Here is a 13856-nt window from a genome sequence, read left to right on the forward strand (position 1 = left end):
CAGTTGAACAAAATCAGTGTTTTTTTTTTTTTACCATCACTCAATTTCACATAGGTTTCAATTTATTTGCTTTAAAAATAGTGAAAATATATGTGAGGTAACCATCACTGTATATCTTTTTACCTGTATATCTGGTTTATCTCTGTATACGAATAAAAAATGTTTATATATCTATTTTTAAGTTCATTGCATTATTTTCGTATCTAATTTTTAAACATTTGCATCTAAACCTTTTTAGTAAATAGATTTGCAGGTAAATATGACTATTTTAATTGCATGAAAAATCTAATTCTGAAATCATCCTTTTAAAATAAATAAGAGTACTGTACATAAACATTCTATGTGAAATAGTGCAAAAAAACAAGTTGTGTTGTTGTTGTCGTCATAATAGTGCCTAGCTCTAATCTAAAGGAAGTGAAAAGAACTGAAGAGGAGAGAGGATAGAACAAGGTCAGAACAAGTTTGCGGTTCATTCAGCTGAACATGAAAGACAGACCTGAGATGCTTTGAGAACAAAGAGGGGAAAGAAGAGATACGCTACAGCATCCAAATTCCAAATAAAGATGTGTGGGCTCTCTCTGACCATAAGCTTTTCATTTCTAAAAATAGACACTAGACAGAAGCCAAATTTCTTCATGGGACATAAAAGGGCTCAGTTGATTCATGTATCAATGGCAGTGACCCTTTGTGCTTTAAAGATTTCGATAACTTCTGCAGGCCATGTGTATATCTAATATGCCTTAAACCACAGCCACACCATGTGACCAGCACTTTGTAGTTGGGATTTTTCTTCTCAGAGTGATTACTGAAAAAGCGACTAACCTTGTTCTGTTCTTGAATATGTAGCTCCCTAAAGTGCAGATATAAATTACATCTGAAAAGCATTTGACAAAACCAGGTTGCATTTACAAAAACTTTTTTTTAACAAACTATGACATCGGACGGCAGTCTTTACATAATACATCAATTTTTCCTATTGAAATTTTTTTTTGGAACTCATGTTCCAACATGCAACTATGTGTTTTATTGCAGCAGGAATGTTGCCGGTGAACGTCATCCATTCGTTTGGTCTATTCAGGGCATGAACTGTGCAGAGAACTCATGAACATACCCTAAAAGCTGCAACACAACATATTGTGGTCAAACTGATCCTGTACACAATTGCACCCTAGGGATTATCAAGTTGTTATCTGAGAATAACGCATCCCTAGTCAGTGAGAAATTCAACACATGTACAGTTATAGTCTGAGTCTGACAGAGAGAAAAACGCCCACACACATCTGCAAATAAATGATCACAGTTAGCGCATACACAAAGTGTTGTTTATGTTTGGAATAGCACACCACCATACTAGTCTGACTATTTATGGAGCATATAGTATGCATACTATGCACAGTATATGAAATTTCTGCATGCATACCCAAGGTGATCTAATGCCTCGCACTTGACTTTACCATCCATTTCCATGGTGGCGAATAAACAGAAGTAATTACCAATCATGGTATTTTATAGCTATTTCTTGACTAATCACTTGTTTTTGTGATTAGTCAAGAAATTGTCAAATTGTCTTTGTAACTTAAAAAGCTGAAATAAAATAAACATTAAATGAAAAGCTTAAAATAAAAACAAACAAACAAATGAATATAAGAAATGTTTCATTGGCAACTAATTGCAATAAAATAGAAATAAAAAAAAGGAATATAAAAATAAAAGCTATTTCAAAATATTAATACATACTATAAATCAGGGTTTCTCAAACCCGGTCCTGGAGGGCCACTGTCCTGCACAGTTTAGCTCCAACCCTGATCAAACACACCTGAGCAAGCTAATCAATGTCTTCAGGATCACTAGACACTCACAGCTAGGTGTGTTTGATCAGGGTTGGAGCTAAACTGTGCAGGACAGTGGCCCTCCAGGACCGGGTTTGAGAAACCCTGCTATAAATAATGCTAAAATAACAATACTATGACTTGCAGAACAATGCAATGTGACAGCAATGTTCATCACACACTGTTGCCCAGTTTCTGTATTAATGAAACAAGGAAGTCATGTAAAAGCAATGCAGTGTATTCCTGTTTGAAACTGTCATAATATGGCACTTACTTGGAGAGCGAAACACCCCCTACTTTTCCAATGAGATCCTCGTGGTGCAGAACTGCATCATTCCAAGGAATGTTCAGGAATTTCAGAAGCGTCCTCATCCACTTTTCTGGGTGCAGAACGAGCTGTTCGTAGTGCATAGGAAGGCACTTGTCCGCTGCCTCCAGGCACTGTGTGTACATTGTCTCAATGGCCCGGTTCCACTTTGTTAGGCAGTCCCGGTAGCTGCTCAAGTCAAAGCCAGCAATGGTGACCTTACGGGAGATCATAGAGTGGACGGAGGCCCTGCCGTCGCGGACCATGAGGATGAACTTAGCATGAGGGAAGATCTTAGCCAGATAAGTGAGTGATTTAAGAGCAAAGGGATCTTTATTACATAGGAAGTTGGCAGGTTCTCCGTGTTTTACGATAATCTCCAGTAGGAAAGCTTGCATGGCTGAATCCAAGACCTCATCCGTCACTCCAGCTTCATCTAGACGCATTTTCTCCCGCCCAGAGCGGCTCCACATCTGCTTCATGGCCAGGATGCGTGGGATAACGCGAGTCTCTTCCCCACAGCGTACATCGGGGTGAGCGTCCAACATGGCCCTCATAAGAGTGGTGCCGCTGCGAGGGACGCCGCCGATAAATATAAGAGGCATGTCTTTATTGTAGATGAAGGGGTTGCTGAGATTCTGGCCCGTACGCAGAGTGGTACGCAGGCTGCTCACCAGTGGCTGGCTGCGCTCCTCTATCCGGTGGTGGCACTCCATGGCATGCCTACCCAAGTAGAAGACTGTGATGGAGCTGATGACCAGGCAGGCCACTAGTAAGTTCTGCTTCAGCTTGCCGATCATCTCGGGGACGAGTGGGAGGGCCGGAAGAGGATCCAGTGGAGAAGTGGGATGGGGAAGAAGCAGATAAAGGGATGATGAGGTCTGGCAAAGTGTGTTGATGTGAACGCCCGATACTCAGGACTGGCCGTGACGGAGCAAGTGGAGGCTGGGATCTGCTGTACGCAGCTCTCGTTGAGTACCTGAATCCATCAGGCCTGAAACACACAATAGAACAGATTAACCTCCTCATATAATAGCAGCATTTGTTTGTCAATGACTATTATGCATGACCATGGTAAAGGTAACAGTCTTAGGAAACTCTAGTTTAAACATGTGCCATGTAGGGATGTCATTAGGGATGTCCCGATCCGATACCTATTAGGGGTGGAACGGGACATGTATTGAACCGAAACGGTACGCGCGTCACGGTTCGGTGCATGGATTTACAGAGAATACACAGTATAAAAATAAATAAAAATCGCGTGCACATTAATTAATGTAATGCGGAACTACTGTTAGATACGCGCATAGACATATGCGGGTTCTTTAGGGACACCTAATCTGTAGCCCTGCCTTAGCTCTGAACGCGCGTCTATTTCGCTTCAAACGCCCGCTTTTATACGTGCGTCCTATTCGCTTTGGATGCGCGAATGGATTCAAAATGTTCAAGCGTCGAACTAGACGCGATTAGGGATGTCCCGATACCACTTTTTCACTTCCGATACCGATGCCGCAGCTTTGGCTATTTGCCGAAACCGATATCAATCCGATATTTTTATTTTATTCTTGAACTAATACTAATAATAATAAAATATATGGAAGCACTTTGCTCAATTAGCCACATAAAAACATCTCACTCAAATTGAGAACAAATACTTCTCCAGTATATAGTCCACAACAACAGTTGATAATGAAAGACTGCCACCCTTTATTCAAAAGACCTTGAGATATGTTTGGTAACTGTACCTGAATGAATTTAACAATTAATTTGCTATATTTCAGATCGATATATTTGTTTCCTTAAAATTTTAATTAATTAACTTTAACTTTATTCTCATCTGAATTATAAATAATTTATTTCTGCATAAAATACTACTGCTATTAGAAACACATTTGATTTTCTTTTTTAATCAATGTAGAATGTGTAACTTAAAAATAAACAGATTAAGTGCTTGTTTTAGGACAAGAAAAGAAAACCAATGCAATATGATGAATGTCCAAAAGATGAGATATTTTTTGCTTTTAAACAGCGTGTGTGTGTGTGTGTGTGTGTGTGTGTGTGTGTGTGTGTGTGTGTGTGTGTGTGTGTGTGTGTGTGTGTGTGTGTGTGTGTGTGTGTGTGTGTGTGTGTGTGTGTGTGTGTGTGTGTGTGTGTGTGTGTGTGTGTGTGATTTTGGTTGTAGGTTACAGTTTGACAAAAGCACAATGTTGTGTTTTACACAAATATAAGTAGGCTAAGCACTTTGCAGTTTTAATGATATCCTGTATGAACAAAATGACGGAGTATGTTTTTATACTTCCACTGTTCGATCGCGCCCGTGCCTCTCTCTCTGACACACACACACACACACACATTCCAGCATTGCAATCTTGACATCACAGCCTGTTCATTATGCTGCGTTCACACCAAACACGAATTGAGCGTCAGATTCGCGTCTATCGCGTATATATATATATATATATATATATATATATTTTTTTTTTTATATATATATAAATATTTTATATATAAATAACAAATTTTTCTTAAATATATACATGGATGTGTGTGTATTTATATATACAAAATAATTTTGCACAGTACACACACATATATTATGTGAACACAAACTTTTATTTTGGATGCGATTAATCGCGATTAATCGTTTCAGAGCCCTAATTTAAACCTCATGAAGTGGTTAGTTCATAAGGAATTGATTAAACAGACTACGCAAAACACAGAGATATAGAGAAAAATCCCATGCACTGATCTTTGATGTTGAATTTCAGAGGATTTCTGAAAGCGCACTGCACTGCTAAGGCAAATGCTAAGTATTTGAAGGTTGAGCAGCGAGCTCATTGGCTACAGGTACGGCAGCAGGAACCAAACCAGCTGTGCCCTATAGATAACGATGTGATTATGAACAGGTGAGTAAAAGGACCTATTAATTATGGATCAAAGACAAATACTGCATTTGTAATCATACTTGAAAAAACTAAATGAATACCACTAGTTGCCCTGTTCAACCAAAAAATGGCCTCAAAATAAACTGAAAAGAAAGAAGCTTTAACAAAGCAAATGAACTGAACAAAAAATGCTAGTGAGTACAAAAATATATCAGACTTCAAAGTATTGGACGATAAGCACAATTGGATTTTGGAAAGCGACAATAGCAAGATATAGTGGTCTGAAATAAGAGACAGATCTGGTCGGATATCTTAAGATTGACTCATGTTTCCACCCACTCTCCAACACATCTCCACCAGCAACAAGATGTATGACCTTGCAGTCTTTAATTTGCACAGTGCGCTACACAACCTTAAGGAGTGGGTGTCCCACTCAGCACAACAAACAGTGCACATAAAACTTGACCACACTCTTCTGGCTCAGGCACGTTGGGTTTGTTGCAAGGTTTTGCTATTCTCTGACCAAAGTGTAGCACAAGTTGGCCCGTGTCAGCACTGCACTGCATAAACATGCTGGCGAAGGGTTAATGGCAAGGGAGAATCCTTGTGGATAATGATAGGGATACATGATAATTGATTAATCAATTTATTGGTTATCGGCACATCCCGACTCTTGATACCTTAGCTGCTACAATAACCTTAAATGTTCGCAGTATACTGTCGTCTAAACGGAAATCATGTTATTTGTCAAAATAATCATACTGTGATTTTATTTGGCCAAGATTATGCAGGCCTTAACAAGCTCCAATAATGTCTTGGCACTGTTTTGATAACTTCCAAGTGCAAGTACAACATTTGCCTTGGCCTATTTTAAAACAAAATAAATCAATGAGCTGTAATTGTTGTTGTTTTTAGTTTATTCTACCTCTTTTACTGCAAACCTAAATACTATTATGACTGTCAAACACAGTACAAAAATGTGCTCCAATAGGCTGATTTCCTAGCCTGACAAGCCAGACCCACATCAAGATGCTGGGTCTGGGAACACACCATTGGCAGGGCTCAATCCGAGGGGCGGGATAAACGGTTGTCTTTCAAATTCCCTCTGCACGCAATAGGTTAGCGCTACAAGCAACCAGAGCATTTTCCCACCAGCGGAGCTAGTTGATAGATTAAATTTTTGCCGTATCCGGTCGGCAAAACTCCGAACACATCTTTATTAAGAATGACTTCAGTGCCAGTGTCTTTTCTCAAAGAAAAGCTTAACTCCAAGTCTTCCAGAGTCGCGGCCAAAGCCGATTCGAAAGACCTCTCTTAGCCAGCAGCAGCAGCCATCTTCTTTGTTTTCGAGTAGCAGGGAATTCACGCGAAACCGTCGCAACTCTGCCGTCATTATGTTAAGCCCGCCCACCGACTCTATACACAAAGTGATTGGTCTGACTAGAGTTTGGTTTTTCCAGCTCGCAAGCCAACGGAGAGTTGCTAGACGACACTGGCTGCAAAATAAAATTTGCTGCCGCTAGGGTGCGTCTAGATTTCTAGGCTACTAATTTCCATATTTCAAAGACAACCATTTGAAACTAGATCAGTCGTAATGTTCATTACATTACTTACAGGTCTCATCAAGGGAACAAAAGGTGTGTGAAGGCATTAAGCCACTTCGCTCAAAGCGGTCCTGTGAGACCCTCTTAAGACATCCGAAGGAGGTTACCCACAATGACCCACCCGGGAACCCAGCCAATTGAGTTTAGTGAGACACCTGAGCCTGGAACCTCTGGGAATCTATTCCAGGATGCTAGTGATGGTAAAGTGACCCTTAATTGACACAGCTCTTCATCTCTGTCCACACAAAGGAGATTATCTGTGATCACCATTATTCATTATAGCCAAGAAATTCTTAAATAACCAATATTGCATTATCTTACATCATATGATGAGATTCCCTTATAGCCCCACACAGGTACTTGTGCACACAGACAGATTCAGATGCCATTAGGGAATCTATTGAAGCTGCAGGGAACAAATATTGATCACCAAGGCTGCGGTTTCCCTTATAAAGTGGATAGTTCCGATCCTGGATGCTGATTGGACAATTCAGTCTACTGTGCTTAAACACACTATACAAGAGATCAATTATGTCAGGAAATGATGGCATGTTAATTGGGTGGCAATAAAATTGGTTTAATAATATATTGGTTTAATATAATAAATTGGTTTAACATTTTAATGATTGTTCTTGTGGTTCTACAATAAAAAAGAGGGACAGAGAGAAATAGAGAGTGAGTGATTATTGTTCACTGGCAGTTGACAGCTGGGAGGAGTTCATACCAACTCAAGTACGATGCAGCATAAGCAAGCTGAATTAAGAAAATAAATTGATTGATAAAAAGATTGAATTTGTTCACTAAGAGGCCATTCACACAAAACACGTTTTTGGGCTTAAAAATCTGAGACGCAGGGCAGTGGAATGAAAAAATGTGTTCTGTGTGAATGCGTACACGCATAATGTAATTTTAACTGAAAGTAACTCAACAACATTCCCACAACAGTATCATTTACACCGCCTCACAAATAACGCATTATGTTTAACAGCGAGGTGGAAATAACAATGAGGTAAATAACATTTTAATTACATTAGGTTAGCATTTTATGTGTTCTAAATATACCTCTTTGAAACAACGCACAATAACATACTGCTCACAAGTTTATGGCATGGTAAGATATTTACCTTTATTTATTTTTTCCACATAACATGTCTCATGTTTGACCTCAATCTCTTCACTAATATTGTGTTTCTCTTTGGTAGTCATCAAACATACTAAATTAACCATTATTTCATATATTTCAAATTCTGATCCTAATTCGTCATCTATATACGGTTAGTCACTTTCTTTCTGTATTCCTGACAGAAATAAAACTGCTCTGAAAAACAAACACTGAATTCCATGTCGATGTTGTTCTTGACGTCTATCTTACGCCGTTAATCATACGATTAGATAAACGTCAGAACCGCGACATCTTATGAACACCAGCCGCCTCTGATAAGTGCTAGGACCTTAAAGCTCTCTTTCAAGGTCTGTGCAGATTTACTTTGATGGAGAGGGCCTTGCTCGTGATGGATTTCTTGGCCACAGGCTGTTAGTGCTGACAGATGGTAAACAGGAATTCCACACCCAGAATCCTCACTGTAATGGATGAGACTCTCCACAGGAAGAGGCGATGTTGTTCAGGAACATCTTCCCTGAAATGTGTCACAGGATGAGTCACGGTTTCATCCTCTTCCCTGTTTGTTTTAGGTTCAAGCTCACTTATAAAATGTTCATATGTTAGAAACCCACTCAAGTTCATTCCACAGAGAAGAAACGGATCTCAATTTTTGGCTAAGACACAAGCTGACTGGGATGTTGCAGAGTTCAGACTAGTAAAGAGTATAAGACGGATACATTACTGATCATAAAGAAATCATTGAACAAATGGAAGGCATGGATGCCTAGTCATTTACAGACATTTTAAAGGCAGCATCATATGGATGTAAATCACTCCACAGTCCACACCACCAAGGAGCAACCTCTTAGCTGATTTACTATTGTGGTGAAGCACTGTTTGGTCTCGAGTTTCACATTTGTGAAAAAGAAATCAAGAAGGTGTTGGTATTAAATTAATAGAGCTTCCACACGTCTGTTATGGATATCCTCAACTGGATTTGACATTGATCTGTTTGGGAATCCTCCACAGGCCTGCGCTGAAACCAGACCACAGCACCACTTAATAAGACAAAGAGTCTGAGAAACATTTCTTTAACAAGACATGAAGGGTGTCTCATTCTTCTTTAACAAAACAATGGTGGGGGGGTTGCATTTTAGCTTCTGGAATGAAGTGTCCTTCTTGTCTTGGTTACACCTTTCCTTAATGATGAGTTTTTTTGAATGAAATTAAAGGGTTAGTTCACCCAAAATTGAAAATTACCCCATCATTTACTCACCCTCAAGCCATCCTAGGTGTATATGACTTTCTTCTTTCAGCCAAACACAATCGAAGTTATATTAAAAAAATAACATGGTTCTTCCAAGCTTTACAATGGGAGTGGATTACTTTTACTTTCATAAAAGTAATCCATACGGCTCCAGGGGGTTAATAAAGGCCTTCTGAAGCGAAGCGATGGGTTTCTTAAGAAAAATATCCATATTTATAACTTTATAAACTATAATCACTGTCTTCCGGAAACAGCCGTACGTGAGTCAAGTGACCTCTGGCCCGAAGCGTAGGATGTAGAAGCAGCGTAAGTTTAGGCCAGAGTAGGGTGGTCTCCTGCGGTTCAAACTAATAGGGCTGGGCAACAAATTCAAACTCCTCTTCTCTTATATCGAAATCCTCCAACATTTCTCTTTAAAAATTCTCGTTTTGTACTTCTAATTTGTGACCGTAGTTTTGTTTTGCTCTAACCTCTGTTCGCTAATAGGTCATGCGTCAGGGTCAGAGGTTACTCTTCCACCGGAACTAGACTCACGTACGACCATTCCCGGAAGAAAGTGATAATGGTTCATTAAGTTAGAAATATAGATATCTTTCTGACAAAAACACATTGCTTCACTTCAGAAGACCTTTATTAACCCCCTGGAGCCATATGGATTACTTTTATGATGGATGGATGGATGGATGCACTTTTTTTGGCTTCAAAATCTAAATGTACCATTCACTCCCATTTTAAAGCTGGGAAGAGCCAGGATATTTTTAAATAACTCTTTGGCTGAAAAAAGAAAGTATACTGGCTTGGGGTGAGTAAATTATGGGTTCATTTTGGGGTGAACAAGGTAAAAACCTTTAATACTTTTATTTATCAAGGATGCATTAAATAGGTCGAAAATGACTGTAAGGACACTTATAATGTTACAAAAGGTATCTATTTCAAATAAATGCTCTACTTTCTAATACATTTTCTACTCATAAAAAGAATACTGAAAAATATATTGCTGTTTCCACAAAAGAATATGTGGTAGAATAACTGTTTTCAACATTGATAATGGTTTGAGTTTTATGTTTCTTGAGCAGCAAATCAGCATATGAGAATGATTTCTGAAGGATCATGTGACACTGAAGACTGAAGAAATGATGCTAAAAATTCAGCTTTGCCACCAAAGGAATAAATTACATTTTAAAATATATCAACATAGTTTTTTTTTAATATTACACTTAATAATATTTTATATTTTTACAGGGTTTTTTTTTCAAATAAATGGCACCTTATTGAGTATGAGACTTTCTATAAAATAAAAAATAAAAATCTTATCAACAGTAAATGTATCAGCCATAAACCATAGTAGAGATTAACTTAAATGCAATTGTTTTTTTATGTTTATTATTATTAATTATAATTTTTTTGTATTTTATTTTTTCTACACAAAATAGTATATAATTTTGATGTTTATTGCTTATCGGCCATAACATGAAAATAATTATTTAGTTTTTTCTTTTAAAAACCAAGATTGGATGTTTAGAAAGCCTGAGAAAAGGGGTTTCTTAGACTAAAGAAAGTCTAACAATTCAGACATGAGAAAAGATCAAACTCAGTAATCTTCCCTTTCATACAACACTGATCCTTCCTAAGGAGGTTGAGTCTGGACCACTTGAACAAAACCCTTCAGAAAAGAAACCTCTGGAAATGAAATTCAGCACCAGTGAATGAGCATCAGACAAAGTGAGCAGGATACTTTTCATTTTAGATATGAAGGCTTTCTGTTCGAAGAGCGAGGAGAGAATGGGAACATTGATGAAAAAAGTGCTGCATGAGCAGAACCACGCTATCATTCTCGAATTTGACAGCCGTGTGTTGATGGCATTTCTGAGCGATTACAAAAGACACAAAAGGAGTGCTCCGGTCACGTGTCAACCATTCCTTAACAATCAAGCACATGCAACCCCTTTCTACCTACTGTTTCACCTATTCAATGCAAATATGCAACCATTTCAGTTTCCACAAAAAGCACTTTGAAATTACAGTTTTAGGTATAGTAGAAATGCACAATTTATCTGTACCATCTCGATAACCAGTTAATATTAGTTTTTGTTATATCAGTTGGTATTGGTATTATTATTTTTGTTACCACTAATAGTAGTTAGGCTCTTCATTTAACCCTCACTTAAAGCTAATCTTTAAAAACACTAATAATTATTTTTGTATAAACAAAATAGTAATAATTTTGTAATAACAGCTGTAGCATCCAATTATCCACTTATTGGTATCAGAATTGTAATATCTGCACATCCCTAAAATATAGGAAATCCAAAGCTGTTTCACTGAAACATGTTGGCCATTGGTTAAACCTGATTCTTTAGTCAAGGATGGGACACAGAGTGGCATTATGCCACTTGCTAATCTCTGATGGTCTTATTTCTTACGACCTCCGACCCCAAGGCATTCTGTAGAAAGCCTTTTAAGATCACATTACTTCATCCACATGTTGACAGCAATATTCTACATTTCGAGAGAAGCTTTTAGGTTCTTGAATGAGCTTGAATAAATCGTGCGATACCGAACACATTTTGCAGCACATTTAAAATGATCTATGACAATGTCGACTTGAGAACCAAGGGGCCTAATCTAATATTCAGATGTACCAACTAGAGTGCCCAAAGTGTGGTGTTGCAGTGCTAAAACTGATCTGAAGTGGCAATTCAATCAACTCACAAGCACAAAACCGGAGTAATTTCTCCGTTGTTCAGAATTGGCTGACAATCTCGGAGTAAAAACATCTCAATCCCCACTGCCTTCTAGTAGCTGGGTCAGAACTACAAAAGAAACACAAAATGAATCAGGATAAAAAATATGATCCGTCAATGTGGTCGTGAATGTAGGTTTTAGCCTCTAAAAAAGGGACACAACACTACAGAAGTCACCTTTCTGCTTCCATGCATGTTGAAAGTCCATATTTCAGGTCTCTGTACATAATCATGATTGCGCAAAAAGCAAGGACAGATCAATACAGTTGTGCTTGTTAAAGGAAACCACAAGAGAAGTTAGTGTTACAGCAGAAGTGTTATCAGAAAAAGACTGTCCATCAAACAGATATCAGTTGTTTAAGCAGACAGGGAACACTAGTACAATCCTAATCCAATGCTGAATTCTTAATAAGCAAAAAAAAAAAAGTACTTAAATGTTATGCTTTTTCAGCCTATAAAAATGAAATAAATATATTAAACAAACAAAAATACATTTAAAAAACTTTTGAGAACCTCTGAGACTTCAGGGATCTCACCGATATATATATAGCCTATACATACATAGACACACACACACACACACACACACACACACACACACACACACACACATACACACACACACACATATATATATATATATATATATATATATATATATATATATATATATATATATATATATATATATATATATATATATATATATATATATATATGAGAGAGAGAGAGATAGAGAGAGAGAGATCTGAATTCCTGTGTCATGCATCACATCTAACAGTCAGTAGCCTACATCAGGTTCTCTCTCAGGTCTGACAAGAAATCACTCAGTCAGTGGTCATTGATTGCACAACCTCATTTCAATGAAAGGTATTTCTATTGTCCAAAATAATCTTTTTAATCTCAAGGGGGCTGTCTGGCCATAAATTATGAATTTGGCTGAAGTGACTGCCAGGCCATGAGACTACAGACAGCTCTATTCAATAAAACCCAAAGTGAACATACTGCCAATAAACAAATAAACGTCTGCAAGGAATCATTTAATTGTGTCACACTTAATAACATGTTCTTCCTGTTCAAGATAATAAGCTTATAAAACAAACCACTATAAATCTCGTGTCTAACTATAGGCGCATTATATATATTTTGTTTTTATTTCCGTTGACATGCACATCATCATCATCATCATCATCATCATCAGGGTTTGATACAGACTAAGAAGATGAATGACAGCTCGACTGTCGTCCTACACAGTTCAATACATACGCTGGCACGTGCCAAGTCCGCATCATTTTCCCCCAGTTCAAAACATACGAGAGGCAAGACCAGTTTTTTGAAGACTCAAAAACTTAAGGCGGTCTACAATAAGAAAAAGATGTGTTTTTGTTCTCGCCGAAGGAAAGTAGATTGATATGCGGTTAGTACGGGTGTTGTTGTAAATACATTGTAACGCTGCAACACTTTGGGGTTATATTTAAAGAGGCGTACCTGGTTTGGTAGATCCGTCGCAATAGACGATTAATGGGTTACACAATAACTCTTTGTAGTCGGGGACCAACGCATAGACGAGCCATTCGCTTAAGCTGCTCCATTCACCGCTTTAAAATGCGACACTCTGGACGTCTCGTCTCGACGCTGCACTCACCACAACTGTATCACATCGAGAGCTCGTCACCTTCACTGGGTTGCCAGATGTCCAGTTTATCGCTTTAACTTCACACAGACGTATTTATTAGTTCACCATCTCAAACACGCACAACCTGAAAAATTATACAATTATTTGGAATGTATTATTTTATTTATGAAATTACTGAGAGTAAATCTCCTCTCCGCATATCGCTGTCCTTCGTGAGGAGCTTTTATCTCACAGGCAACACGATTACTGGTTCACTGTATGAAGAAAAAAATAATAATAGCAACACTCTGATTGGCCCAACGTCGAGTTGACGTAAGTGTTTCGACGTCTGCTATAGGTTAATGCTCTCAGTTTGCTTTAACCCCGCCCTCTTCGGTTGTGTTTTGCAAGGGAGCACCGTGGTGCTACGGGGTTCTTAAAGGGAAAGCGCATATGAAAAGGGATCTTGTGCTGATGACCTAAGGACTGCGGCTTAGCCTACT

General features: G+C 38.3%; 1 protein-coding gene across 3 annotated transcripts in view; it reads right to left on the bottom strand.

The window, feature by feature from the left end:
- The window catches only part of tpst1 (tyrosylprotein sulfotransferase 1), a 36328-nt gene extending 22724 nt beyond the window's left edge, over positions 1-13604 (bottom strand). For 2 of the 3 annotated variants that reach the window (XM_081371024.1, XM_081371022.1), the window contains exons 1-2: positions 13227-13604; positions 2104-3130 (exon numbers count right to left, since the gene is read on the bottom strand). In XM_081371024.1, the coding sequence (XP_081227150.1) occupies positions 2104-2936 (833 nt within the window). In that variant the 5' untranslated portion in view covers positions 2937-3130; positions 13227-13604. The remainder of the gene's footprint in view (positions 1-2103; positions 3131-13226) is intronic. The other variant, XM_081371023.1, reaches the window with a different exon arrangement.
- Between the last annotated feature and the right edge of the window lie 252 nt (positions 13605-13856).

This window comes from Scardinius erythrophthalmus (assembly GCF_964197995.2).
Source record: "Scardinius erythrophthalmus genome assembly, chromosome: 7".
Lineage (NCBI taxonomy): Eukaryota > Metazoa > Chordata > Actinopteri > Cypriniformes > Leuciscidae > Scardinius > Scardinius erythrophthalmus.